The following is a 25,763-nucleotide window of genomic DNA, read 5'->3' on the forward strand; positions in this document are numbered from 1 at the left end:
GCATGCCCTGCGCGGGCGGGACTAGTTCCGGCGGAGGCGCTCACCGGGACGCAGGTGAGGGAGCGGTGGGGCTGGGACGGGACACGGCACCGGCACAGCGGGGAGGAGCGGTAGCGGCGGCACTCGCCTCTGGGGCCGGCCCCGGGCGCTCCTCGTCCTCGCTGGGCCCGTGGCCGCAGCGGTTCCTACCCGCTCGCTGAAGGCTGCGATGCTGAGGCCGCGGTACCAGCAGGGCCGCGAGGGAGGTAGGTGCCGGGGTAACGGCCCCGGAGCCGTTTCGCTGTGAGACGTTCGGTAACAGCCGTGTGGCGGCCGCTTTGGCGGCTCTGGCCGCTGGGTCCGCCTCAGGTGCGTTGTTGTGTGTCCGGAGCGCGCCCGGGCCGAGCCCTGCGGGTGCCGTGTCCGGCTGCCTTGGCGGGCGCTGCCCCTGACACGGGAAATGTGCTCCCTAATGTGGATGCTCAGGTGCTCTTGTGCCTCTTACCTCATTTTTCTGAGGCTGTTTGATGAGCTTTAACGTGCCTGAGAGTGGCAGGCTCGTGGTAGAATCACTGAGCTTGGAAAGGACCTTTAGGATCATTGAGTCCAAGCATTAAAAGATGAAGAGCTTGGTGTATTTTGTGTATTTTTAATAGACGTGGGTAGGATTGAACTCTAGTGTTGTGGGTCCTGGAATGTTTTCTCTTGCCCACCTCAGGAACCTGATGTGGTTTGTGCTAGCTGAGTCAGTCAGTGGGTGATACACTGCAAAAATGAGATGTTCTGGTCCCTGTTGTTGTGGCTTAGCTAGTAACAATTGCACCTAAAAAGGGATGTAATGAGGCTTTTTTTACTCCCTCCAATAAGTTGTTCCTGGATTTAGTAGAAATAGAGCTAAGGAGCAGAAGGGGAGTGTGTTCCTGTTCTTCTCTGCCCTGGTGGGACCTCATCTCGAGTGCTGGGGGCAGCCACGATATCAGAAGGATCTGAAGCTGTTGGAGTGTCCAAAGGGCATGGGGAAGGGTCTGAGGGGCAGCTGAGGGCACTTGGATTGTTCAGCTGGAGAAGGAGACTGAGGGCAGAGCTCAGCGGGGGCTGCAGCTCCTCCCGAGGGGCAGCTCCCATCTCTGGGACAGGGAAAGGCTGGAGCTGGGCCAGGGCAGGCTCAGCTGGAGATCAGGGAAAGCTTCTTCCCCAGAGGGTGCTGGGCACTGCCCAGGCTCCAGGGAATGGGCACAGCCCCGAGGCTGCCAGAGCTCCAGGAGTGTTTGGACAATGCCCAGGGCATTCCCACAGGGTGGGATCACTGGGTGTCTGTGCAGGGCCAGGGGCTGCACTGAATGATCCCTGTGGGTCCCTCCCCACTCAGGATATTCCATTACTCTCTCTCGTCAGTTTTCTGGCTCAGTTGGAGCCTCCAGCAGTCACCACGCTTGTGCTGCCTTGGGTGTCCCTATTTTGGGACAGAAGGACATGAGTGGATGTCACCTGTGCTTGTGGGAGGGGATGTGAGAGAGTGAATTGAGCTGAGCAATGCCTGCTGAGGGTGGTTAATGGGTTGGATTTCTTCTGTCTTGGGGGCTGGTTGCTTCTCAAAACACCTCCCATTTATTGTAGCATAGCTCTATGGGGTTTTTTGCTTAAGTTTTCTTACTAGGTTTACTTTTTATTTGCCTTCTGGTTTGCTCGGACAGCAGACTCCAAATCCAGAGCAGTGTGAGGTTTGCTGCCTGCTCTGTGCCCCAGCACTGTAGAGCTCTGACCCTGATAAACAGCTGAGTGCTGATGGATTAAATTTAATAATAATAACAGCAGCCTCACAGGTGTCATGGCTTGACCCCAGCTGATTACCAAGTACCAGGCTGCTGCTTTTCCCTGCTCCATCCCAGTAGGATGGGAGGGAGAATCAGAAAAGAAAGTAAAAATACCTCGTGGCTTGAGGTAAGAACAGTTTAATTATTGAAGCAAAGTAAAATATAATTATAATGAGAAAATAAATCCAAAAGAAACTCAAGCATTGCTCAGCATCTGCTGATTCCCATCCCATATTGAAGCCAGGCTCCCCAGTTCACATACTGGGAGTGATGTTCTGTGGAATGGGATATCCCTCTGGCCAGTTTGGGTCAGCTCCCCCCGGCTTCTTGGGCACCTCCTTGCTGGCAGAGCATGGGAAACTGGAAAGGCCTTGATTTAGGGTAAGCACTGGATGGCAGCAACCAAAGCATCAGTGTGTTATCAGCATTCTTCTCATCCCAAATCCAAAACAGCCTGTGCCAGCTGCTGGGAAGGCAGTGAACTCTATCCCAGCTGAAAGTAGGACAGCAGAGCTGAGGGAGGTCTCTAACAATTGTGACTTGGTCACTCTGCCCCAAAGCAGGGGAACAGCCTGTGAATGTTCAGGACGTCTTTGTCAAAGTTATTCTTAGTAATCCAATGTCCTTCAGTACTCTTTACAGGGATTTTTGTGGGCTTTATCTAAAATGTTCCATGCTATGATGTGAGCTTCTTAGGTTCTGTTGTGGCTGTCCCTGGATCCCTGGAAGTGTCCAAGGCCAGCTTGCACGGGGCTTGGAGTCACCTGGGGCACAGGAAGATGTCCCTGCCCATGGCAGGTGGAAGGACAAGATGGGCTTTGGGGTCCCTTCCAACCCAAACCATCCTGGTATTCTGTGATATGATGGATTATTGTGTATTGGATGCTTGTGTCATATGCCCCCTCCAGGCTCTCTCTCATTGCACCAGACAACCCCAATTTTGTTTTATTCAGGTCTTTTCATTTCAGCCCTGAGGGCTCTGATCATTCTTGTTGTCCTGGAGATTGTGAGCAGCTGCCCTGAGGGGCTTGCAGAGCTGACAACCTGCTAAAGTTCAGTCTGAGGGGAAATCTCAGCGCTTTAAAAAAAAATAAAAATCAAAAAGCAAATATGTAGGCAGAGCACAAGGGAGGTGTAGGAGTGAGGCTGAATGTCCTGGATGTTCTGTCCTGCCCTTATTGCCCTGCTGACTGTGGATCACCTCACCAAGGCTGCATTGGTAACTTGTACCTGACAGTGGCTGAGTCTGACAAAGAGCAAGCACCTGAGTGGCTTATAATTAATGTACCCAATTAACAAGGAGGGTAAACAGCAATGGGCTTCGCTTGCACCTAAATGTGCTTCTACAGGCTGCGCTGGATTTTACCTCCTTTCTTTGCCTTTTAGCCTTCCTGGGGCAGCTTTAATCTGTTTTAGGGAGAAATTCCTACTTTTCCCCCTGATGATCCCCTTAGCACTCCTTGTGTTTTGACTGTGAGGTGTTCAGGCCTTTCCCTTGTGCTCTGCAGATTTATACTGAGGCTTCTGGGTTGCCCAGTGCAGCACAATTGCTGCTGTCAGGCAAAGTTGGTGCTTTTACAGGTATTTTTAAAAGGGCATAATTTCTTACCAGCTGATGAAGTAGAATAAATGGTGCTTCTGTGGTCTTAACAAGCTGAGGATGAAGGAGAGGGAGAAAAGGAAGATGGGAGAGAAAGGATCCAGGTGGGGAGTGAAGAGGTAGGAATTAAAGGTGTTTTCTTACAGGAAAATGGGCTGGTGCTCACAAGGTAAAGACTTCCAGTTGCTCAGAAAACAGGAGTTTGGTTTTGAAATGTTACAGCTGAGGGAATCTGAGGAGCAACTGCTGCTGAAAAGCCTGTTCCTGCTCTCTTCTGTTCCTCACCGGTGCCGCATTTGGCATTTGCCTGACCCTGGAATGAATCAAGGGAATTAAACTGGTGAGAAGTCACCAGGAAGAAGAAAGACTTTGTTTGCTTGGCTTGTGTAGAGGGACCAGGCAAACCTCAGGAGTGCTGTATGGTGGGCAACGAGACCACAGGGAGGGGAAAGCAATTCCCATGGGATTGCCTGGAACAAGTTGCCCAGAGAGGCTGTGGCTGTCCTTCCCTGGAGATATTCAAAGCCCACCTGAACACAGCCCTGTGTAACGTGCTCAGAGGAGCCTGCTTGAGCAGGGAGGTTGGGTGAGATGACACCCAGTGGTCCCTTCCAACCCAAACCACTCTGGGGTTGGATTCTGTGTCCTGGAGCTGCAGCTGAAGCCTGCAGCTGCTGGGTGCAGCTGTGGTGAGCAGCTCTTCATGGAGTGCCAGACAAAAACTCCTGTGAGAGGTTCAAACGATTAGTCTGCAATTGCTCGCTGGGGCTGGGGCCAGGATAAACCTTTCTGGCAATCCTGGAGCCTGAGGAGCTGTGTAATTAAGTTGTGTCTGCAGGAGTGGGGGTGAGCTTGGATAATGAATGGGCAGGTGTGCTGCTGCTCCCTGTTTCAGCATTTTCCAGATTTCACTGAGGTGGGGCTGGGCTGCCTCTGGAGGGCTGAAAGAATAAATGGTAGAAACAATCTGCTTACAACCAGTTGCTGTGACGGTGGAGTGTGCACCCTCTTCAGGTGACAGAGTGTTTTTGGGAGCAGTGGGCAGTTGTCATTATTAATGACTGTGTCTTAATTTAATCAGGGCCATCCTGTAATGCAAGACAGATGGACAAGACCAGGAATGTCTGACACATGAATTCTTAATTCTCTCCCTGCATTATAAAACATGCAGAGCAAGAATTACATCTTTTTGTATAGCATTAAGCCTACATTCAGCTCTTCAACAGATGTTTAGTCTTCTTGTGTCGAGGTTATTCAAAGCTGCCTTAGGCATGTTTGGATTAGGCGAGGAAGAAATAAAGCCACTGCTTCTGCAGTCTTAAAATGAGACTTGAAAGATGTGGGCTTTAGCATTATTGCCTTTGATTTTTCCAGTGTATTGGAATCACGGAGTTCCCTGCACCAAGAGAAAACTTCTAGCAAAATCTTCTCAGCAGCAGTTACTGCTTCGGGCTGAGTCAATCAAAAGTAAGGTAAGAATTTGAAACCCCACACGTCTGAGCTGGCCTCACCTTCTGAGCCTGTGGCACTATCAGGATTTTAAGAGAGATGAGAGCACTGGGAGACATCTTAAAACATGATTGATTGCTCTTCTTCTACATCTCATGAAGGGTGAGGCCATCTTCACCACATGCACCAGGAGTTCGTGGCCAGTGGTCACAAGACCACAGGTTACAAAGGGTTTTAAAGGTTTATTAGCCAATAATCTACTGCCACACGTATTGTTTTAATTTGCGTTGCGGCAGGATGCACGATGCAGTTTAATTAGCCATCGGTGTGCAAATTAAAACAACGCGTGTGGCGTACGCGGTGCCCTGCTTTCACCACACCTTAGAGCTGTAATTCTGTGGGAAGCAGGGATCAGCAGCTGAGGGCTGTGTGTGCTCTGGCTCCTCAGGGCGGGATGTCGGAGCTGAGCGACGAGGCCAGCGAGTCGGAGCTGCTGAGCCGCAGCCTGTCCATGTGGCACGGCGTGGGGCACGTGCTGTGCCGGGAGGAGCTGGACGTGCCTCTGGACCTGCACACGGCCTCCTCCGTCGGGCAGTACGAAGTGGTGCAGGACTGCATCCAGCGGTGAGAGGGGCTGGGGAGGGCACGGCCGCGTGCCACCCGCTGCGCGTGTGGGTGTCACCGGTGCCACACTGGTCGGGGCAGTAGGGATGTGTCACTGAGACTCCTAAAGGGTTCTTGGCACAAGTTTCCAGGGGCAAATCTGCTGATAAAATTACCTCCTTAGTGTTTTAGTGGGAGCTCTGTGTGTCCCCATCATGGCAGGGGGGTGGAATGAGGTGGTCTTTAAGATCCCTTCTACCCCACACCATTCTGTGATCTTGGGGGAGGTTGTGCTGGAGCTGGTAGAAATTCCTGTGCAAGCTTCCGTGTTAGATGATAACAAGAGTCTGCAGCAGCCAGCTGTGCTCCACAGCTCCAGCACAGTAGTTCATGTGACTTCTTTCCTCTGTTCCTTAGTGGGGACCTGGATTTGAACCAGAGGAACTGTGGGGGCTGGACCCCACTCATGTACGCTTCCTACATCGGCCACGACAACATCGTGCACCTGCTGCTGGAAGCGGGAGTGAACGTGAACATCCCCACCCCTGAAGGCCAGACTCCCCTCATGCTGGCCTCCAGCTGTGGCAACGAGAGTGTTGCTTACTTCCTTTTACAGGTGTGTATCCCATAAAAACCAGGTACCAGATGGTTCAAATGCTCTTGCAAACTGCCACTTTGTGTTCTGTTGTGAGTTCCTCTTCGTGGTGGGATTTAGTTTAAACTCCTGGTTTCTCAGCATGAAGGGGCAGTGGCTGAAAGCCTGAGCAGAGCAGATACACTGAGGAATGTTGTCTGTTCTCTTGCAGCAAGGGGCAGAGCTGGAGATGAAGGACATCCATGGCTGGACTGCCTTGTTCCACTGCACCAGTGCTGGGCACCAGCAGATGGTCAAATTCTTACTGGAGAATGGGGCAAATGCCAACTGCAAGTAAGGAGGAATCTGTTATTTCATTGTCATTTGTCATTCAGTATGAAAGCAACAGGTGGCAGATGAACACTCTCCAACAGACACCTGCTTTTGTCTTCCCTCTGTACCTTAGGATGTGTGGCATAGCTAATGCAGGGACAGCTGATCTGCAAACTGAATAGAAGTCTGCCTGTGCTGTCACTGCTTATTAAACTAAGATCAAGGGAAATTTGATTTACTGCTGGTTTAATTATCAGCTAAACACTGACACCTTCTGAACTCGAGTGCACTTCATAAGTCTTTCTATTGATTATTTTATATACTCTGAGAGTTCAGGTTGGTTTTTGAAGTGTGCCCTGCATTCCCGTGCCTTGGGGACCACCACACATTTATGCACATGGAATTGCCTGAGGGCAATGAGAGGTTCTTTTTTTATTAGCTCCTCCAAAACTGATTTGGGGTCTTAAAGGCAGATCTGCAGCTGGAAGAGTAATCTGTTGCTGTGCAGCCAATTTAGGAACACTGAATCTCTGCAGGGAATTCTACTGCAGGACAACCAGTACACCATAGTGTCTGTGATCAGCAAAGGTTGAGGGGTGGAAATGCTCAGTTCAGCTGTGGTTGTACCAGTCCACGTGTGTGTTCTCTCCCCAGGGAGCCAGTGTATGGATACACTCCTCTGATGGAAGCAGCTGCTTCTGGCCATGAGATAATTGTTCAGTACCTTCTCAATCATGTAAGTGTCCTCAGAGTTCCCTGTGTAGCTGAGAGTTTCTGGTTCCAGCCCTCAGGGGAGCCACCACGAATTTGACACCACGCTTTTCTGGACAGTGTTTTGTTTGCTCCTTGATCATAGTCACCTCTGAAGTTCCAGACTTTGAGGACTGTTTTCAAAGTATCTGCTTTCTGCAGGCTGGTGCTGTGATTTTACATTGGCCTTGCAGGAATAGGAGTGAGGTCTGACTGTCCAGACTTGACTGAATCAGAAAACAACTGAAGCTGTAGTTTTTCTATTGTGTTTACAGGCTTGCATGCTCAGGCTAGTGGACATGTGCATCCAAAAGCTCATGAGCACGCAGGGCTTTTACACACTTGGGTTTAAATCCCATTTGGCTGGTCCAGCTTACTGCCAGAAGGAGGCAGCAATGCAAAACACTTCAGATCAAACAAACCAGTTCCCAGTGGCAATGCACAAGAGCCCTGGGCTATTTGGCACTCAGGAATTGGAGAGCCTGGAGATAACTAGAAAGGCATTCAGGATATTAGTGCAGCTTGAACTGTCTGTCAGAGGTGAGCCTGTACTGCTGATGGAGGAGCTAAGACAATTTTGGGTTGGTTTGTTTGTTTTAATATACATAATATACTTTTTTTTTTTTAACTGCCCCCTGCCATGTGCACTTAAATAGGTATTTTTTTCTGCAGGGAGTGAAGGCAGATGTCAGAGATAACACTGGAGCCACAGCACGGACCCTGGCCATGAAGTATGGCCACACCAAGATTGTGGGGCTGATAGATTTGCATGCAGCCCCAGTGCCCAAGGTCTTCTGCAGGGGTCCAGGTAACAGATGTTTGACCTTGTTCATTATAAGATGGAACCTGAAGTGAGGTGTTTGATAGTTGGAAAGTCTGTGATACTGTGTAGATGGGATAGTGCTACCTGGTCTATCCTGGAAATTCCAGCTTCTCTGAGGATGGAAGAGTCATGAATCCAACAACTCTTGTCTGCTGGCCCCTTTCTGTCCTAGGTTATCTGTTTCACCCTCACTCTTTAACATGTCCCTTCTTCTTTTCACTGAATTTATAGACCAGTAGCAAGTAAAGCAGGCAAATGACTTCCTGTGCTGCTAACAATCTGTGTTTGAACTACAGGCAACTATGAGGAGCTGAGTTCTTCAGATGAATCATGTTCTGCTCCCCAGAGACAGAGACCTGCTCGTAGGACCAAGGGTCCCAGCATCCATGAGGGGCCCCAGGCCTTGGCCAAGATCACAGCAGTTGGGATTGGGGGAAGAAAGCAGTCTTGCTATGGTGAGGAGAGTTGGGAGCCTGAGGGACAGTTCCCTGAGACCTCAGATGCACTGCAGCTGTTCCTGCTATCCATGTTTGTTTGGGATTCATGTGTGGTTTGCACAGAACAAAGACAGCTTTGTATGAAGGTGTTCACTATCAGAAGGTGTCTGGGTTAGAAACAAAACCCCCTGAACTCTTTTGTCAATGCTGGATATTGATGAGTGGGATACCCTTCTGCTCTCACCTCAGTTGCTGTGCCCCTGACTCTTGGAACAGTTCCGTTTCCCTTTTTGAGGCAGGCTCTAAAGTTTGAGAGCCCTTCTGGAGCTGATGACAGGGGGTGCTCACAGTGGCCAAGATACAAGTTCACTCCATGATCAATTATGAGTTTTGCTTTCCCTGATGCTTGAAATGCTACTAAAAATGAAACTGTAAAACCTTTGCAATAGACCAAGAGAAAAGATGATCCCAGTTCAGACATCCTGGATGCAGTGCCTAGGAGGTTTGTTTTAGGTATTTTTCAGAGTGGTTGCCTGGAATAACCAAGATTATGGACTTAAAAGCGTGTTCAAAGCTCAGTTCATTCTCCTGAACATAAGTCTGTGCTATCCCCCAGGCTGTATTGGAATGATACTGTCAGCTTCTTTAATGCCAGTGGGATGCTGCTAATGTTTTAGCACAGCTGCAGAGGGATTTGGTTCTGCAGGGTGTGATGGGCTGCCCTCTTGAGCAGCTGTTTATCCCCTTCCATAATTTGGGTATAAAGAGGAGAGAGAGTGCTGGAAGCTGCTGTTTAAGGTACATCTCTGCTATGAGGTGTTTTCTCTGACTTCCTTTCAATGTAAGCATGTAAATGAAGTGCGTGTGCTGTGAGGTCATGTGAGGGAACTGCAGGAACCTGCATTTCTCAGGTGCTCTCTGTGCTTTTTAGAATGAAACCTGTCAGTTGTGAGCGCAGTCTCTCATTTTGGTTACTTTGAGATCCAGAAGTGGTTGCATTTTCTTCAGGAGCCTCCCTGATTAGCTTGCATCCTAATCTCTGTTCTCCCTTCCTGCTGCACACAGAGCACGTGCCCCCTCAGGGCTATGTCACCTTCAGCAACGATGGCAGCTGTGAGTCAGGTGTCATCCGCTACAGGGACGTCACCTCCCCGATCAATGAGCTGGACGTGGAGAGCAGCAGCAGCAGGGGTAAGTGCCTGTCTCAGAAATGGTGCAGCCAGCACTGCACACCTGGGTGTGAGCCCAGGCCTTGGCTTCCTTTCCCACTAAGATGCTGAGACTGGAATGTCTCTCCTGAGGGAAGGCTGGGATGGTTTAGCTACAGAAGATAAAGCTCAGTGTGGCAATTTCATCAATTTGTACAAATAATCTTGAAGCAGGGTGGGATGAAGACAGAGCATGGTTGTTTCCAGAAGAGCCTCTGGTGGCAAACAGACTTGAGGAAGGATGAGTGCTGGGGATCCAATGTGAAATCTGTCTCAGGGTCTTCTTGTATCCTGAGTGCTGCACATGAAGCCTTCCTCTGGATCTCCCCTTCCTTTACACCTCTGAAGGCTTTGCTGATACATTTTGGTTTTGTTACACAATTAACGAGGTTCTGCTTCAACATTTTTTTTCTTGTTCCTTTCCAGAGGAGAGTGCTCTGTCCAGCAACAGCTTGGGAACCATCAGGAGCAGCAGCAGCAGCAGTGAATGCCTAGTTAGAATCCCAGGAGTCAGCAGTGAAGGCTCCTTGGAAAGCAATGAGGTAGATTTTCCTTTCTCTGCCTTCAGCTTGGGCAGTGCTTTCAGTCCTGGGTGACTCTACTCCCATGGGAGCCTGTAGGACCAGGCTGGCTGAAGAAAGGCTGTTCCAGGGACAGGAAAACCAAGGAAGGGGAAGAGGTTGGAGGTTACTTGCAGCTGATGTGGGTCAAGGCAGCTCTGGGGGTGCTGTACAAAAGGGCCTTTAGGTCTTGGATGACCTTGTTAGCCCCCCTGATGCTGACACCTCTGCACAATCATCCTTTCCATTCTGTGGGTGGTTTTTTTTTCTTTCCCAGGACTCTGATCACACCAACAGTCCCCCAAGTCGGAAACAAGCCAAGAGCTTTAAGGGCAAGACGCGGTACAGCAACAGTGACAGCCAGTGGAGCCACTGCCTGGGGAAGGCTGGGGGCTGCAGCCAGCACCTGGTCCTTCCTGAGCCCCCAGCCTACACAGGGCCCCAGGTAACCACAGACTTGTCCTGCACGCTCTGTCACTGTACCAGCCCTGGGAGGCTCTTCCAAAGTCACTAAAACGCCTTGGATTCCAAACCTCTGCCCAAACTTAAAATGCTTGTGAAACAGCGGTTTCTTGTAGAGCAGCTGTTTGAGATGTTGCTGTTGCTTGGAGGGGTTTCCAAGACCCTTCAGACCTGTGGGTGGGCTGTCAAACCTGGCAGTGGGGTGGGCTGGGGTAGCTGGTTCTGTGTCATTCTGCTCCACACTTGTTAGAAGAGGTCAGTCCTGGTGTGTGACTGTGGAGAAGGGCAGGAAACCACGGGAAGTTATGGTTGCCACTGGAACACAGAAAGGTGTTATAACTGCAGGAAGAAGCAGATATTTATGATTAGGAGGAGCGGTGATGCTTTTGCTGTGAGGGTGAGAGTAAGTTTGTTTTGTCTGGGCTGCAGGACCTGGCAACTTTCCTTGATGAGATTGGGTGCCTCAAGTACCTGCAGGTGTTTGAGGAGCAAGACGTGGACCTCCGGATCTTCCTGACGCTCACCGAGAGTGACCTGAAGGAGATAGGCATCACGTGAGTGTCTGTCCTGTCCTTCCCAGCTTTCCCCTACAAACCACGTCCAGCCTGGTCGGGCAGGTTTAGCTGGAGAGTGCTGCTCTCTTCTGGCTGCCTCCCACACAACGTGACCTCCCCACGTCCTCAGCTGTAACACACACCTGCTCCTGGAGGTACCTTGGAGCGACCAGGGCGGTGCAGAGCTCCTCATGGCATCCTGTTGGGCTCAGGGGCAGGTGGTGCAGGGCCTGAGCCCTGTTGGTTCTGTCCCCCCAGGCTGTTTGGCCCCAAGAGGAAGATGACATCTGCCATTGCGCGCTGGCACAGCAGTGCCCGCCCGCCCAGCGACGCTCTGGAGTTAGCCTATGCCGATCGGCTGGAGGCGGAGATGCAGGAATTGGCCATCCAGCTGCACAAGGTGAGGCTGCTGCCAGCTCCTCAGGGCCCTACACCCTGCAGGAAGTGGTCAGTGCTGTGTTTTTGTTGTGCCTCTGATGTGTTTCCTTCATCTCAAGCCACAGCTTGCAGTGGACACGCTTGGCGTCACGTACGCCACAAGTACAGCTTATTCCCTCCTCACCTTTGTGCTCCTTGGTGTCTGTTTCCCATCCAACTGAGAACTATAGGAACCAGGGGCAGGAATCCAATCCCTGCTCTTTCCTAGCAGTGTCATTTTTATGGTGGTTGTGCAGCCGTCAGTGAACAGACTTGTGTTGGTTTGGGAAATTTGGACTCACAAGTGACTTTGTAAACAGAGAGGAAGGGGGAATTGTAACTGTGGGGCTGGGCTCAGTGTGGACAGAACCTGTACTCAGTGTACAAGCTTCATCCAGCTTCCTTTCCCACTGGGAAGGGACATTCTGGCTGTCTAAGGCATTAAAATAGCAGGGACTCGAGAGCAGCAGATGTTCAGTGTTCCCAGCCTGATCCCCAGTGTGCTCTGCTGCAGAGGTGTGAAGAGGTGCAGGTGATGAAGGGCCAGGTGTGCCAGGAGCAGAAGCTGCGTGCAGTGGCTGAGAGCTGTTTGATGGAGCGGGATGAGACCTGGAATGCCATCCAGTGCCAGCTCAGAGAGGTTCAGGCCATCACCAAGGATGCTGGAGTCCTGCTGGATCAGATCAAGTAAGTCATTCCCACTGAGACTGCTGGGAAATGGGAGTTGGGGTCATATTGGCAGCCTCAGGGTAAGGCAGCAGGGCCCATCTGGCACCTGAACTCGTTTGGATCCTGCCTGACTTTACCTAGTGGAAAGCCTCAGCAGCACATGTGATGCTTTGGTCACATGCATGAGCTGGAAGTGGCCTTTTTGGGGGTGCTGGGTGCTCCTGTTTCTACTAGAAGCAGCCAAAAGGCTGAGACTGTGCTTACCCAGTGCCCAGGGTAAAACTTGGTGATCAGGTGAATACAAAAAGGAGTTTTTAACCCATATCCTATCAGAGGATGTGCAGTGACTCACAAGTGAAGAATACCTTTCCTGCAACTATGACAGCTGACAGAATAATCTGTGCTGTCCCACCCCCTGACATTCTTTTACTGCCTTTGTGGTGCTTTTCTCTATGCCCCAGGTGGACTCCTGTTAGGGGCCTTGTTCTGTCCAGTGATACAACAGGGACATCCCTGAAAGTGTCATAAATCCTGCTGCTTATGGATCCTAACCCAGGGGAGTGGGGTCTGCTTGCTGCCAAGCCAGCGTGAGCTAAGTTGGATCCAGAAGTCCAGCAGAGCAGTGTTCCCAGTGCAGGGGACACAACCTGGCTTTTCCCCCTGACTGAGGAGCTGAGGCTGCTGTAGAAGGGCCCTGCCACGCTCTGAGTATGCACTGCTGGAATTGCTGGGATGGTGATGTCAGCCTGAGAACCTGGGTGCCCCTGCCATGCATCCTGAGGTCATTCCCTTTGCCCATTACAAACTTCGGATTGAACCTGATCCTCACACAGACCAGGCACAGCCCCTTGTGCTTCCGCTGCTCACCCCGGCCCCTCCTTGTCTTGTCCCCCCACAGCTCCTCTGCGAACGGGGCAGAGCTGGCTGTGGCTGCAGATGGGGAGCAGTGGCTGGGAGCTGAGCAGTGGGGCTGAGGCACCACTTTCCTCTTCCCGGGAAGCAGCAAAGGAGCAGGCTGTACCCGGGGCCTTAGAGGCGCTGCCCGGGCACCCCACGCAGGTACTGCGGGCTGTAGGAGCGCGCAGCGTCGCCGCCGGCGCCTCCCTGCGTCCTGCTGATGGCTTTGGTGTGCTTTGGCAGGAGCTGCCAGGCGGAGCTGACGTCGCGGCTGGCCCCGGAGCGGGCGGGCGATGCGGCGTGGGAGCGGCGCGGCACCGGGGAGAGCCGGCGGCCCGGGGAGCGCCCAGGTGAGGAGCAGCTCCAGCTGCAGGGCAGAGCACCAGGAGAGCCCGGGCTGAACCCCCTGCTTCTCTGTCCTTGCTGAAAGGAAGTCTCCAGGCTCTGGAGTTGGTGCTGTTCTTGCTGCACATCTGGGGCTCTGCATCATCCCCTGGTGACTGTGAAAGTCACACAGTTAGGAATGGATGAGCAGCCAGATTCTTAGAGTGAGTTTAATTCTTGCCTAGGAGAAGCATTTAAAGCCCTCAGGGTGTTTGGAGTGGAACTTGCAGAGTTTCTCTGCAAGGTTTGGTGTCTAGCAGGTGTTTGTGGCTAAAAATGCAGAGCTGTAGCGCAGGCTGCAGTGACAGCCCTGGTTCAGGGACCTGTGGCTGCAGCTTGGGTTTGTTACCGCCATGTGCACTGGAGCAGGGTCTGAACAGGAGATGTAGTTGTTTTCCTAACCCAGTTTGGGGTATTCTGCTGTTGGATCCATGGGGCAAACCTGTTTTTTACCTGGAAGTTCTCAATGCCAGGTTCATTGGAATTTGGAGCAGCCTGGTCTAGTGAAAGGTGCTCCTATCCATGGCAGGGGGTGGGATGGGATAGGATGGGCTTTAAGGTCCCTTCCAACCCAAAACCTTCCATGATTCTGAGACTGTCTGAGCTTGCTGCCTGTGACATGTTCCTAGTGACCTGTTCTTTGCTGCCTGTGTCTTAGAAGTGAGACAAGTAGAGATCCTGTTGATTTCAGTCCATTACACTTAATCCCTTTGAGATTCTCTTAATAAACAACGCAGCTAGCCTAAAAATGTAAATTCCTAAGTGACAGAATTGCCAGAAAACTCCTCAGTTTGGCACAGGCAGCTCCAGCTCTCTTCCTGTGTGATTTAAAACCCCTAACTGGAATCTCTTTGGCTGGGGATGATTCCCAGCAGTACCAGGCCCTTGTGTGCCCTGTCCCAGAGAGCTGCAGATGAGTTAACTGTGTCCCTGTCCTTGCAGTGCTGGAAGGGTGGCCGCCTTCCCTGGAGTCCCTGAGCTTGCCTGAGCTGTCAGCTGTGCTGGAGGAGTGTGTGGGAGAGATGGGTAAGGTGGGAAGGGCTCTGGGCAGGCGGAGGGGCTGTTGTGCTGGGGCTGGCACGGCTGGGTGGGGTTTGGTGGGTTGGAGTGGCTGTTGGGAGAGACCCCACAATCCCTGCTCCTTCAGGGAAGTCTCCAGGCTCTGGAGTTGGTGCTGCTGTTGCTGCAGATCTTGGCCTGTGCATCATCCCCTGGTGACAGGTCCAGGCTGAGAGGTGGGGGGTGGTGTCTTCATCTCCTGCTCAGTGGTGAGAGATGCTGAGAAAGTGGTTCCCTAATCCTGTGTCCTGTTCTCCTGATGACAGGAAATTGTCCCAGCAACTTGCAGACAGTAGAGACACCCCTGTTTTCAGGGCAGGAAGGCAGCACAGCAGTGGCTGAGTACAGCCTCTTCTGTCCTGCCTCCTGGCCCCTTCCTAATGCTGCTTGTTCCCTTTGGTTTGTCCTCAGGAAAAGCTCTGCAGACTGTGACTCAAAACCTCCAAAGGCTCCAAGCCCTGGGGCAGAGCGGGCAGAGCTGGCCAAAGCCATAACCAAGCCAGGAGGGTGAGTGGGAACAACTGCCCTGCCCATTCCCGGGCTGTGGCACTGCGGGGACACCGTCTGTCACTGCCCATTCCCGGGCTGTGGCACTGCGGGGACACAGTCTGTCACTGCCCATTCCTGGGGTGTGGCACTGAGGGGACACCGTCTGTCACTGCCCATTCCCGGGGTGTGGCACTGCGGGGACACAGTCTGTCACTGCCCATTCCCGGGCTGTGGCACTGCGGGGACACAGTCTGTCACTGCCCATTCCCGGGCTGTGGCACTGAGGGGACACAGTCTGTCACTGCCCATTCCCGGGCTGTGGCACTGCGGGGACACAGTCTGTCACTGCCCATTCCCGGGCTGTGGCACTGAGGGGACACAGTCTGTCACTGCCCATTCCCGGGCTGTGGCACTGCAGGGACACAGTCTGTCACTGCCCATTCCTGGGGTGTGGCACTGCAGGGACACCATCCCTCACTGCCCATTCCCATGCTCTGGCACCTGGGGGACACCATCCCTCAGTGCCACGTGGAGCCCCCACACCAGGGCTGGCCTCTGACTCGTCCTTGTGTGCCCCCTGGTTGGTTGTCCCTTTGGAAAGCCCGTAGCCCCCTTGTCCCGGCAGAGGGTGACTGTCCCTTTCTCCTGGTGGCTGCAGGAATACTGACGTCGGGTGACTGTTCCACCCGGAAGCTGACTGTGCTGGGAGAGGGAGCACGGGGCCGTGCCGGCAGCACCGCGGCTCTGCCGAGGCCACCGCAGCTGGCGGGGCACGGAGGAGGCTGTGACCACCGGAAAACACAGCTGGGAGGATGAGGGACAGCAGAGGACAACAACCAGCAGCTCTTGGGGCCTGACTCGAGGCCCCCAGGATCTTTGTTTGAAAGGTTTAGGTTTGGAGGAGAAGCTCTGAGCCTGGAAGTTTTATCTGCCTTAAGTTTCCTGCAGCTCTTGTTGTTCAGGTCTGGGTGGTGGTAGAAAGGTGACAGTTGCACACAGCAATCAATTCATTATCCTTTTCTGCATCCCAAGCTCCCCAGGGCCTCTGAAACGTGTCCCTGGCTCCTCCTGTGCCGTGGGAATTGGCCCAGAGAATGGATCTGAGGCCATAAAAAAGGCAGTTTTTTGTGGAGGGGTGAAGGGAGTGGGGTTTGTGATGTGTGGCTCTTTGAGCTGCAGTGGAGCTCAAAGTGCAGCCCTGGTCCTAGTTGGAATCTCTGCTCTACTGCTACCCCAGATCTGGGCTTCAAAGCTTCTTCTTCCAGCTGACCCACTCTTGTTCACTTTGGGTTCCTGCTGTCCTCAGGGGCTGGGTGTGAGCACGGTGGTGGTTTAGGAATGGCATTCACTGAAACACTCCCAACTCACCCACTCTCCCCTCCCCTGGGCTGGGGTGGAGAGGAGAACTGGAGGCACAAAAGATGAAGAGCACCTGTAGAAATAAAAGCATATTACTGAAAACAGCAATGAGATAAGGAACAACAGTAACAACAAAAGTGTACAGGGGAGGTCCTGTCCTGGCCAGAGCCAGGACGTTACTGTAACTCCATCCCTGAGAACCTTGGCCTGTGGTCAGAGGTCACTGGTCTGGTTTGCAAGGGCCAAGCTGCCAGCAAGGCGGATGTTCCCCTGGAAAGACGGGAGAGAGGAGAAAGAGCTGTTGAGCTTCCCATGCCTCTGGCAAGCAGGGGAATGCCAAGGCAGCAGGGCAGGAACAGGGATAGCTCAGTGCCCCATGGGAGGTGGGCAAAGGAGCCACAGCCCAGATGGAGCTGTGGTGCCAAGCTTTGCTCCTCACCCCTGCCTGCCTTGGATTTGCAGGCTTTAGTGTTGGGAAATAGTTCTGCCAGGGCATTGTTGGGTGGGCATTGCCAAGGACGGGCACTGCAGGAAGAGGCTGCCCTTGGTGTAAAGTGGTTTCCAGTGACTCTGTGTTCTTATTTATTCCTGAATCCTGGAAGGGGGAAAACCACAACAATCAAAAGCTGAAGTCTGAGTGACAGCCTTGATGAATCAGAACAAGTCCCTTTGGGAAGAGGCTAGAACTGCGTTCCTTCTGCTTTTTGGACCTCGGGCACAGATCCCAAATATAAAAACCCATCCAGCTCCATTTTTTTCAACTGATCACCCTTTCTCATGAGCTGCCTGAGTCCCTTTAGGCAGGGGTGACAAATGGTCTGTGCTTTCTGGGGCCAGCCCCTGTCCCAAACCAGGTAGGTGTGACCCCGTGTGCCTGGCAGTGTCCCCCTCTGTGGGTGCTGCTCCTCACCCTCAGCACGAGGCACTGTTTTTCCACCTTGAGCAAATCTGTGGTGCCAGCTGCAGGATGAGGCTGCAGGAGCTTCACCCTGAAGAGTTTGGATGAGTTGGAGGGAATTCTCATGCAGCAGCCCTGGACACTCTTTAGAGGGCTGAGGCTGTGCTGGGAAGTGTTCAGGGCTTTGTCCCTCATTCCCTGTCACTGGAGGAAGGGGGGAGTGCCAAGGCCTTACCTGCAGTAATGTGGGGTTGTTAGTGCTGTTTCCCTTGAATTTAAGGCAAAGCCCCCCAAAAAAGCTGAAGGGAAAGGGCCTGGGGGCACCTGGAGAGCCAAGGGAGCTCTGGCTCAGCAGTGCCCTGAGGACAGTGACTACAGGGCTTTGGGGCTGGAATAAAGGGGGTTGGGGGATTAGTATGATCTATCCAATAGCTGAGAGAGAATATCTGTAAAAGGGAGAAGAGGTGCCAGTGTGTGTGGAGGAAAAAAGGCCCCAAACAGGTGCTGCAGGAGCCCAGGTCTGAGAGCACACAAGGGGCCAGCAGGGAGGGGATCTTCTGAAAGAGGGTATTCCCAAGGAGGCAGTTCCTAAACTGCATTCCTTGCAGCCAGGGTGGCTGTGCAGGCAGCAGGAGTCTGGTGCTACCCTGAGGTGAGCTGGCCGAGGAAAAAGAGCATTTGCCGATTTGGATAAAGGAATAAAAGCTGAGAAGCCTGGGTGTGGCTTGTGGCTTTCTCTGGAGAGAGCTGGGGCATCACGGATATGTTCCCTGATTTCTTGCAGGACAATCAGGAATGCACACAGGCTTTTCCAGCCTACTCTGCCAGGAGCTTGCAGGCTCAGGGGAGTGGGAGTGCCTCATCCCTGGCATCCAGCACTGCCTGCCTGGGTGATGTGGGAATCCAGGGGGAGCTGCTGGAGTCCAGGGGAAGCCACAGAGGTACTCCAATCCAACGGGTGCAGTCAGGCTCAGGGAGCTCCTCTGGTCAGCTGAAGAGGGAGAGCTCAGAGCCCCTGACAGAGCCTAAAGGGGCTCCAGGAGAGCTGCAGAGGGATGGAGTGACAGGACACAGGGGATGGCTTCCCACTGCCAGAGGGCAGGGCTGGATGGGATATTGGGCAGGAATTGTTCCCTGGGAGGGTGGGCAGGCCCTGGCACAGGGTGCCCAGAGCAGCTGTGGCTGCCCCTGGATCCCTGGCAGTGCCCAAGGCCAGGCTGGACACTGGGGCTTGGAGCAGCCTGGGACAGTGGGAGGTGTCCCTGCCCATAGCAAGGGCTAGAGTGGGATGAGCTCTAAGGTTCTTTCCACCCCAGTCCATTCTGAGATTCAGATGTCTGGCCCACCAGGCCTTTCCTTCCCCTGGTGCAGACAGGAGCAGCAGGCTCTGCTTGCTGAAAAATAAATATTTATTTACATCTGAAAAGAGAGTTAATGTGTAAAATGGTCTGGTGGAGGTTCCATCGATCCAGGATCGTTCCTGTGTGACTCCAGCCGGGTGCAGCTTTGTGTGCTCCAGGCAGCTCCTCTGTGAGGCACTGGGAGAGGCTCCCCCAGCCTGCCAAGGCCTGGAGAACCTCCTGTGTCCTTGGGCATCTCCTGGAGCATCCCAGCGGCTTCCTCCAGCCTGGAGGGGCTTTGTGCATGGCAAAGGGAGGGATGGGGTGGGGACAGGCTCTGGCAGCGTGTCCGTGCTGCCCCTGAGGGCCAGAATGAGGGGCTGGGGCTGTCTCCAGCTGCTCTGGGCTCCTCCAGGAGGTCACAGGACCAGGACAGGAGCAGCCCTGCTCAAACCACACACCTCAGCTGCTTCCTGTGCTCCTGGGAGCCACAGGCTGCTTGACCAGGGTGGGAGGGTGAAGCTTTGCAAAGCAAACTCCCAGGATTTCAGCCTTTGCCCAGCAAAATGGTTCCTGAGCTGCTGCCAGCCCTGGAAATCCAGCTTTCCCCCACAAAGCAGGAGGAGGCCGGGCTGGATGCTGAACCTGGGATGGGGGAGATTGGGCTCTGCCCCAGTGCACTGCTGCTCTCAAATCCTTCACTCCCAAGTGATTTTGAGGCTCCATCCCTGGCTCTGCCCATGGCAAGAGGCCCCAGGGGTTTGTGCCGCTGGAGAGCAGCGAGGGGGGGATGCGTGCTGCTGTTCTGTGTTGGTGAGGAGGGTGAGGAGGAGGTGCAGGAGCAGCCCCTCGCTGTCAAGAGCTTTACAGGGTGGCTGTGGATGCCTGGGAGCTGTCATGGCACTGGAGATGGTCCTGGGCTAGGATTCAGGGGAGGACAGGGAAGCCCTGGCTGAGGTGTGGCCCAGGGTGCAGGGTTTGGGCAGCATCTCCCGTTCCCAGTGCTGAGGTCAGGCTGCCCCCGGCTGCTGCCATCCCGCGGGTGCCCGGCTGGGTGTGGCTGTCCCGGGGGTTCCCCGGGTGGGAGGGGTCCTGGGGGAGGCCGCCAGCTTCTGCTGGTGCTGTCCCCGGTGATGCCCTGCCGAGGGGACAGCCATGAGCCAGCGGTGCCACCCCACTCGTGTGACAGCAGGGATGTCCCTTCCGGCAGCTCTGGCGTGGCACAGCCAGGCACGGGTCCCAGCCTGGCCATCCCAGGTTGGGCACTGCCCAGCACAGCTTCCTGCAGCCCCCTGCCCTCCAGCCAGGCCCTGTGGCCATGGTGGCCAGCAGCCCCTCCACCCTGGCTGGTCACCACCTCACTGGGCGCAGCAGAGCACCGGGTGGTCGAGCTTCCAGAGCTGCCACTTCTTCTTCATCTCGGACTTCACCTGCCGTGGAGGGGAGGGAGCAGGGCCTTATCCCCGGCCGTGCCCTCCCTGCAGGCACAGCGTGCGCTGGGGGAGCGGGGCAGGAGGGGCAGGGACGGGGACGATACCTCCTTGTTGGCAAAGCAGTACAGCACAGCCACCAGGAAGCCCTGCAGGGAGAGCCAGGAGTGAGCCCCCCTCTGTCCGTCTCCTGGGGCTGGGCTGGGCTCAGGCTCCCCCCGGGCCACTCCTGGGTGCTTTTGGGGCCGATGTCCCCACGGCAGCGCGGCCCCAGAGAGCTCTCAAGGGCAGGGGGTGGCGGGGGCGGTGCTGCCATTCCCATGGCAGCGGCGCAGGGAGAGCCAGCTCAGAGAGACCCCCGATCTTTGTTTCACTCCCGCCTCACCTGGAAGGAGTTGAGGAAGAGGGTGAAGAACACCTTGATGTAGCGCAGGATGCCCGTGGTTTGCTCGTCGGTGGCGAAGATAAAAACGACCTCGTGGATCCCGAAGAGGGGGATGAGGGTCAGGGTGGCTTTGGCCAGCCTGGGGGAGAGTAAGGGGGCGGTAAAACTCCCAGTTAATCCCAGAGCGGTCGTTTAAGGGAGTGCAGGGTGGAGGGGAGGCGTGGGGAGGGGCAGGGGTGTGGCGGTGGTGTTATCCCGTTATCCCAGGCTGTCCCCGCCCCTCTCCCGGCCCACCTCAGCTTGTAGTCGGCGTAGCCCTTCTGGTTGGCCCGGAGCTTGGCCAGGATCACCTTGAGGATCCGCATGAAGATGAGCAGGTTGATCTGGGAGGGGGAGACAGGGCAGGGGCACACAGAGCCCAGCACCCCCGGCCTGGCTGTGACGCTCACCCAGCAGGACATGGCACCCCCTGTGCTGCCAAGGCTGCTGCTGCCCTCCCTCCCCTCCTGCCATCCCAAAATCCCGGCTAGGAAGAGGCAGGGACCACCCCCAGAGCCTTTCTCTGGAGTTCAGCACCCCAGCTTCTTTCATGAACCCCCAGAACCAGGGGGGTCAGCAAATTGCTGAACCCCCCGTGCAATTGGCTGGTCCTTGCAGGCCAACTCTCCCTCCTGGCCTCTGCTGGAAGCTTCCCTGGGGATCACAGCCCTGGCCAGGCCAGGAGCCAGTCCCGGGGCTGGCAGCTGTTCCCTACCAGGGAGGCGAGCAGGATGGGGATGCGGATGATCCACCAGTAAGCCATGTTCTCGTTCAGCGCCCAGCACCTGCAGGGAGACACAGACAGCAGCACCATCACCCTGGGCTGGGGCCAGCATCATCCAAGAGCTTTCCAGCCCCAGCCAGGGGACCCAGGGACCCTCAGCAGCCTCTCAGCATCCCAGTAGGATCCCTCTCCATCCATCCATCCATCCCTCCATCCATCCATCCATCCCTCCATCCATCCATCCCTCCACCCCTCCCTCCCTCCATCCATCCATCCATCCCTCCATCCCTCCATCCATCCCTCCATCCCTCCATCCATCCCTCCATCCATCCATCATCCATCCATCCATCATCCATCATCCATCCCTCCATCCATCCATCCCTCCATCCATCCATCCCTCCATCCATCCATCCCTCCATCCATCCATCCATCCCTCCATCCCTCCCTCCATCCATCCATCCCTCCATCCCTCCATCCATCCCTCCATCCCTCCATCCATCCCTCCATCCCTCCATCCCTCCATCCCTCCACCCCTCCCTCCATCCATCCATCCCTCCATCCATCCCTCCATCCCTCCACCCCTCCCTCCATCCATCCATCCCTCCATCCCTCCATCCATCCCTCCATCCATCCATCCATCATCCATCCATCCATCCATCATCCATCCATCCATCCTTCCCTCCATCCATCCTTCCCTCCATCCATCCATCCATCCATCCCTCCATCCCTCCATCCCTCCATCCCTTTATCCATCCATCCATCCCTCCATCCCTCCATCCCTTTATCCATCCATCCATCCCTCCATCCCTCCATCCCTTTATCCATCCATCCATCCATCCATCCATCCATCCATCCATCCATCCATCCATCCCTCCATCCCTCCCTCCATCCATCCCTCCATCCCCACTCACTCCGCGTTCTCCTTCAGGTACTTGGCCGCCATCCAGGGCACCACAAACACCACGGGGGTCCCTGCAAGTCACACAGCAAACCCTGTAAAACCAAGCGCCCTCCTGAGCTGAGAAACCAGCCCGTGCTGGGGGGACACCGTGGTGGCAGAGCCCGCGCCCCACACCAGGCGCTGTCCCCGTCCCCGTCCCCGCCGCGCGCCCGTGTGACCCCTACCCCAGCCCAGGTAGAGGTAGAGCCTGTAGTAATTCTTCTCGGAGAACACGGCCCCGATGAGCAGCTTGTAGAGGTAGACAGCTTCCACCAGGAACCAGTAGTGGTTGGCCAGGATGCAGTACTGCATCAGCACCTGCGCCGCGCGGCACCCCAGCGCTGCCTGCGGGGAGAGCCACCGTGGGGCCGCCTGTGCCCACGGGGCGCCCACGGCTCGCCAGGCACCCCAGGAGCTCATCCAGCGGGCTGTGGTGCTGCACGGGCACCCCGAGAACCCTGAGAGCTCCCCCGCGGGCCCAAGGGTGCCCTGAGAGCTCACCCAGAGAGCCCCCAGACCTCACCATCAGGGTGGCACCAAGGGCTCATCCCTCAGGTGCCCACAGCTCACCCAGCAGGTGCACAGGTATCCCAAGAGTTCACCCGCTGGGTCACGGGCAGCACAGGCACCCCAAAAGCGTGTCCGCTGCGTGGATGGACACCCCAGGACCACGCACAGGTGCCCCGACACCTCATCCATCGGGTGCACGGGCACCACTGGCACCGCAAGGACGCACCCAGCGGGTGTCTGGGGCTGCACGGGCAGCACCCCCCCGCCCCGGGCGAGGGTCCCCACGCTGCCGCCAGCCCAGCACTCGCCTCGTGGCTCAGCAGCGCCTCCCAGTCAGCCACCTCCGCCAGCTGCACGCCCCAGCGCCGCTCCAGCAGCGCGTCCTTCACCATCACCGAGGTGGCCCGCAGCCCGAAGGAGGCGAACAGGTTGGCGTGGATGTAATTCCTGGTGCAGCGCAGGTTCCTGCGGGGGCCGGGGTCAGGCAGGGCCGGCACAGCGGGGAGGGAGCAGGGGCAGGGCCGCGTCCCACCTGCAGACGGTGAGGACGAGCAGGGCGGAGATGAGGGTGAGCAGCGACAGCGAGTACCCCACGGTGTAGAGCACCTTGAAGCTGACCATGAGCCGGCGGGCGCCTTCCTGCAGGTGAGCGCGGCGCCAGGGAGCCCAGGTGGGTGCGTGTCCACCCCCGGCCAGGCTGCCCTGGCCATCCCTGGGGTCTCAGCCAGGGTCCCACCTCCTCAGCGGTGACCTCCAGCTCATCCTCGCACTGCGAGTAGTCCCTCCAGGGCTGGCTGCCGTTCACCGTCACCCACTGGCCGTCGGTGCCACACCTGCGGCTCACCAGCCCGTGTTTCACTGCGGACAGGAAGCACCGGCACAGTCCCCCAGGCTCCCCAGTCCCCTCTCCTGGGACGCTGAATCTGACTCTGCTCAGTGCCCAGTTCCAGGGCAGGGGCTGGCTCTGCTCTGAGCTCCAGGTCCCCTTACCCCAGGTCCCTTCATGGGTCCCCCTGCCCCTGTCAGCCAAAGGAAGGGGAACCTGAGAGCCCCAGAACGACTCAGTCCCGGCTTCCAGCTCCGGGATGGCAGGAGGCATCCTCACCTTTCTCAAACCAGGGCAGGTAGAAGGGGCAGGAGACGTTGACGGCGGTGCCGGGGCTCCCGTCGGGCCAGCAGGCGTACATGTCAAATGTCCTGTTACAGAACAGCCCTTCCCAGGGCAGCGACAGGGAAAGCCGTCAGCGGTCAGACGCTGCTGGCACAGACACATCAAGCCCTGCTATCCCAGCACCTCGAGGGGGGCTGATGCCACCCCGAAATGGGCCCAGGGGCCCCACACCAGCCTCAGCCCCGCAGGACATCCCAGCCCTGGGTATCCCAGCCGAGATGCGGAGCTCCCTGTCAGTCCCTGGGCTCACCCTGCGCGGGTGACCAGAGCGGAGGACGCTGGAGGAGGGACAAACCCCAGCGCCGGCTCTGTTGCCCCCGAGCTGGGCACGGCCGGGTACCTGCTGGGTAGGGCTCGCTCGCCATCCTCCTCAGGCACTCGTCACGGTACCGCAGCCACTCCTCGAAAGTCTTCTCCAGCACCTTGGCTCCGCCGTGCTGCAAATCCGGAGCTGGGTCAGAGCCTCCAGCGCCTGGATTGCCCCCAGGAGCTGCCGCCACAGCCCGGGGCTGGGCAGGGGTCAGAGCCCGGCGGTGCCAACCCCGCTGCCCCCGGCCGCAGCCCGGCCCTCACCGGCACGGAGAACAGGCACATCCAAGCAACTTGGACCAGGCTCCGCAGGGATCCGGCTCCCAGCGCGTCCCTCATGGCTGCTCCCAGCCTGCCCAGTGCTCCCAGCGCCGGGGGGCGCCTCGGGCTGGGCCGGGGACCCCGATCCTGGAGAGAGGGAAAGGAGCGGGGACGGCTCGGCTCTGCCAGCCGCCAGCACCCGGCGGAGGCAGAGATGCGCCTCCCGAGCCAGCAGAGGAGAAGATCCTGGGCATGTCCCGGGCTGCCACAGCCCCGGGTCACTTCCCCGACAGAGCCCAAACCTCGGGGAGCCCCGGGCGGAGCAGCCAGGGTGTAAATGGATCTCTCGTCCTGGATGAGCCTGCTCAGCTTCCACCCACCGCTGCCAGCCCCGAGGGGAGCAAACGCCATCGTGACAGCCCCAGTGCCACCGCGGCCGCCCCGCAGGGCTGGCACCCCTGGGTGACCCGGGAAGGGGCTGCAGGGACAGGAGGCAGCGAGACCCCTGGGCCCCCACCCCCAGCCCGGCTGGGACCCCCACTCCAGCTGCGCCCCATCACGTCCCGCCCCATGCTGCTGGCCGGGACCCGTCCCAGCCCAGCCGGGGGCTGCGGGGAGGAGCGGCTCAGTCACCCCCGGTCCTCCCGGGGCTCCTCATCGCTCCAGGCTGGACAACCCCAGCACGGAGCTCCCGGTTTGTCCTCCGCGAGGGTCCCCAGCCGGTCCCGCTCGGTGAGTGCGGGGGTCCCGGAGCTCCGCCGCTTCTTCCTCCCGCTTACCCTGCTCCCGACGTCCCGGTGTTTCTGGCAGCCTCGGTGTTCCCGTTGTTCCCGGTGTTCCCGGTGTCACGGGCAGCCTCGGCAGTGCCGGTGTTCCCGGTGTTCCCGGTGTTCCCGGTGTCACGGGCAGCCTCGGCAGTGCCGGTGTTCCCGGTGTTCCCGGTGTTCCCGGTGTTCCCGGTGTTCCCGGTGTCACGGGCAGCCTCGGCAGTGCCGGTGTTCCCGGTGTTCCCGGTGTTCCCGGTGTTCCCGGTGTCACGGGCAGCCCCGGCTCCGCGAGGTGAACGCGGCGGTGACCGAGCGGCATCTGCGGCGGAGCCGCCTCCTGCCAGCGCCGTGCCCCGACGGGAGGGAGGTTTTGGGGGGGCTTAGGGGGGAGTTCGGGGGCGGCACCGCCTCCCGGGGCTCCGGACGCCCGCTGGGACTCGGGGGGTCCCGGTGCCGCTGCCCCCGCGCCCGCGGAGCTCCGACACGGACCCTCGGAGCCCCCGGAATCACACGGGGATGGGGGTCCAGGTCCAGCCCTGCCGGGGGTCCTGGTGGAATCACACAGGGAT

At 56.6% G+C, this 25,763-nt stretch overlaps 2 protein-coding genes across 4 annotated transcripts; one reads left to right on the forward strand and one right to left on the reverse strand.

Annotated features, from left to right (window-relative positions):
• On the forward strand, positions 1 to 18,744 carry ANKS3 (ankyrin repeat and sterile alpha motif domain containing 3). 2 transcript variants are annotated; one of them, XM_040079461.2, is made up of 18 exons: positions 1 to 54; positions 4,768 to 4,865; positions 5,291 to 5,466; positions 5,863 to 6,061; positions 6,252 to 6,373; positions 7,007 to 7,088; positions 7,775 to 7,910; positions 8,222 to 8,380; positions 9,428 to 9,553; positions 9,997 to 10,112; positions 10,408 to 10,575; positions 11,022 to 11,146; positions 11,405 to 11,546; positions 12,078 to 12,250; positions 13,373 to 13,479; positions 14,456 to 14,539; positions 14,984 to 15,079; positions 15,720 to 18,744. In XM_040079461.2, the coding sequence occupies exons 1-17, from the start codon at positions 3 to 5 to the stop codon at positions 15,064 to 15,066; spliced, it is 2,148 nt and encodes a 715-aa protein (XP_039935395.1). In that variant the 5' UTR covers positions 1 to 2; the 3' UTR covers positions 15,067 to 15,079; positions 15,720 to 18,744. The 2 variants fall into 2 exon arrangements, with proteins under 2 accessions (XP_039935395.1, XP_039935397.1); XM_040079463.2 differs by lacking the exon at positions 1 to 54 and adding an exon at positions 65 to 245.
• On the reverse strand, positions 18,710 to 25,499 carry LOC120759627 (glucagon receptor-like). 2 transcript variants are annotated; one of them, XM_040079092.2, is made up of 14 exons: positions 25,207 to 25,499; positions 24,431 to 24,574; positions 24,198 to 24,294; positions 23,792 to 23,899; positions 23,423 to 23,544; positions 23,219 to 23,325; positions 22,995 to 23,151; positions 22,362 to 22,521; positions 22,148 to 22,208; positions 21,228 to 21,297; positions 20,768 to 20,823; positions 20,474 to 20,612; positions 20,196 to 20,237; positions 18,710 to 20,088 (listed from the first exon to the last, which is right to left on the reverse strand). In XM_040079092.2, exons 2-14 carry the CDS (start codon positions 24,503 to 24,505, stop codon positions 20,017 to 20,019), a joined length of 1,266 nt encoding a protein of 421 aa, XP_039935026.1. In that variant the 5' UTR covers positions 24,506 to 24,574; positions 25,207 to 25,499; the 3' UTR covers positions 18,710 to 20,016. The 2 variants fall into 2 exon arrangements, with proteins under 2 accessions (XP_039935026.1, XP_039935025.1); XM_040079091.2 differs by having other exon boundaries at positions 20,768 to 20,856.
• Positions 25,500 to 25,763: the final 264 nt, after the last annotated feature.

This window comes from Hirundo rustica, chromosome 15, assembly GCF_015227805.2.
Source record: "Hirundo rustica isolate bHirRus1 chromosome 15, bHirRus1.pri.v3, whole genome shotgun sequence".
Lineage (NCBI taxonomy): Eukaryota > Metazoa > Chordata > Aves > Passeriformes > Hirundinidae > Hirundo > Hirundo rustica.

Bases quoted from the DNA above. Each gene is read 5' to 3' on its own strand.
- LOC120759627 (XM_040079091.2), bottom strand. From the start codon at position 24,505: ATGAGGGACGCGCTGGGAGCCGGATCCCTGCGGAGCCTGGTCCAAGTT. The intron at 22,522-22,994 runs GCGAGTGCTGGG...CTCTCCCCGCAG, and splicing joins AGGCGCTGCTGAGCCACGAG to GCAGCGCTGGGGTGCCGCGC. The intron at 20,238-20,473 runs GTGAGGCGGGAG...CTCTCCCTGCAG, and splicing joins TCTTCCTCAACTCCTTCCAG to GGCTTCCTGGTGGCTGTGCT.
- ANKS3 (XM_040079461.2), top strand. From the start codon at position 3: ATGCCCTGCGCGGGCGGGACTAGTTCCGGCGGAGGCGCTCACCGGGAC. The intron at 7,911-8,221 runs GTAACAGATGTT...TTTGAACTACAG, and splicing joins GGTCTTCTGCAGGGGTCCAG to GCAACTATGAGGAGCTGAGT. The intron at 11,147-11,404 runs GTGAGTGTCTGT...CTGTCCCCCCAG, and splicing joins CTGAAGGAGATAGGCATCAC to GCTGTTTGGCCCCAAGAGGA.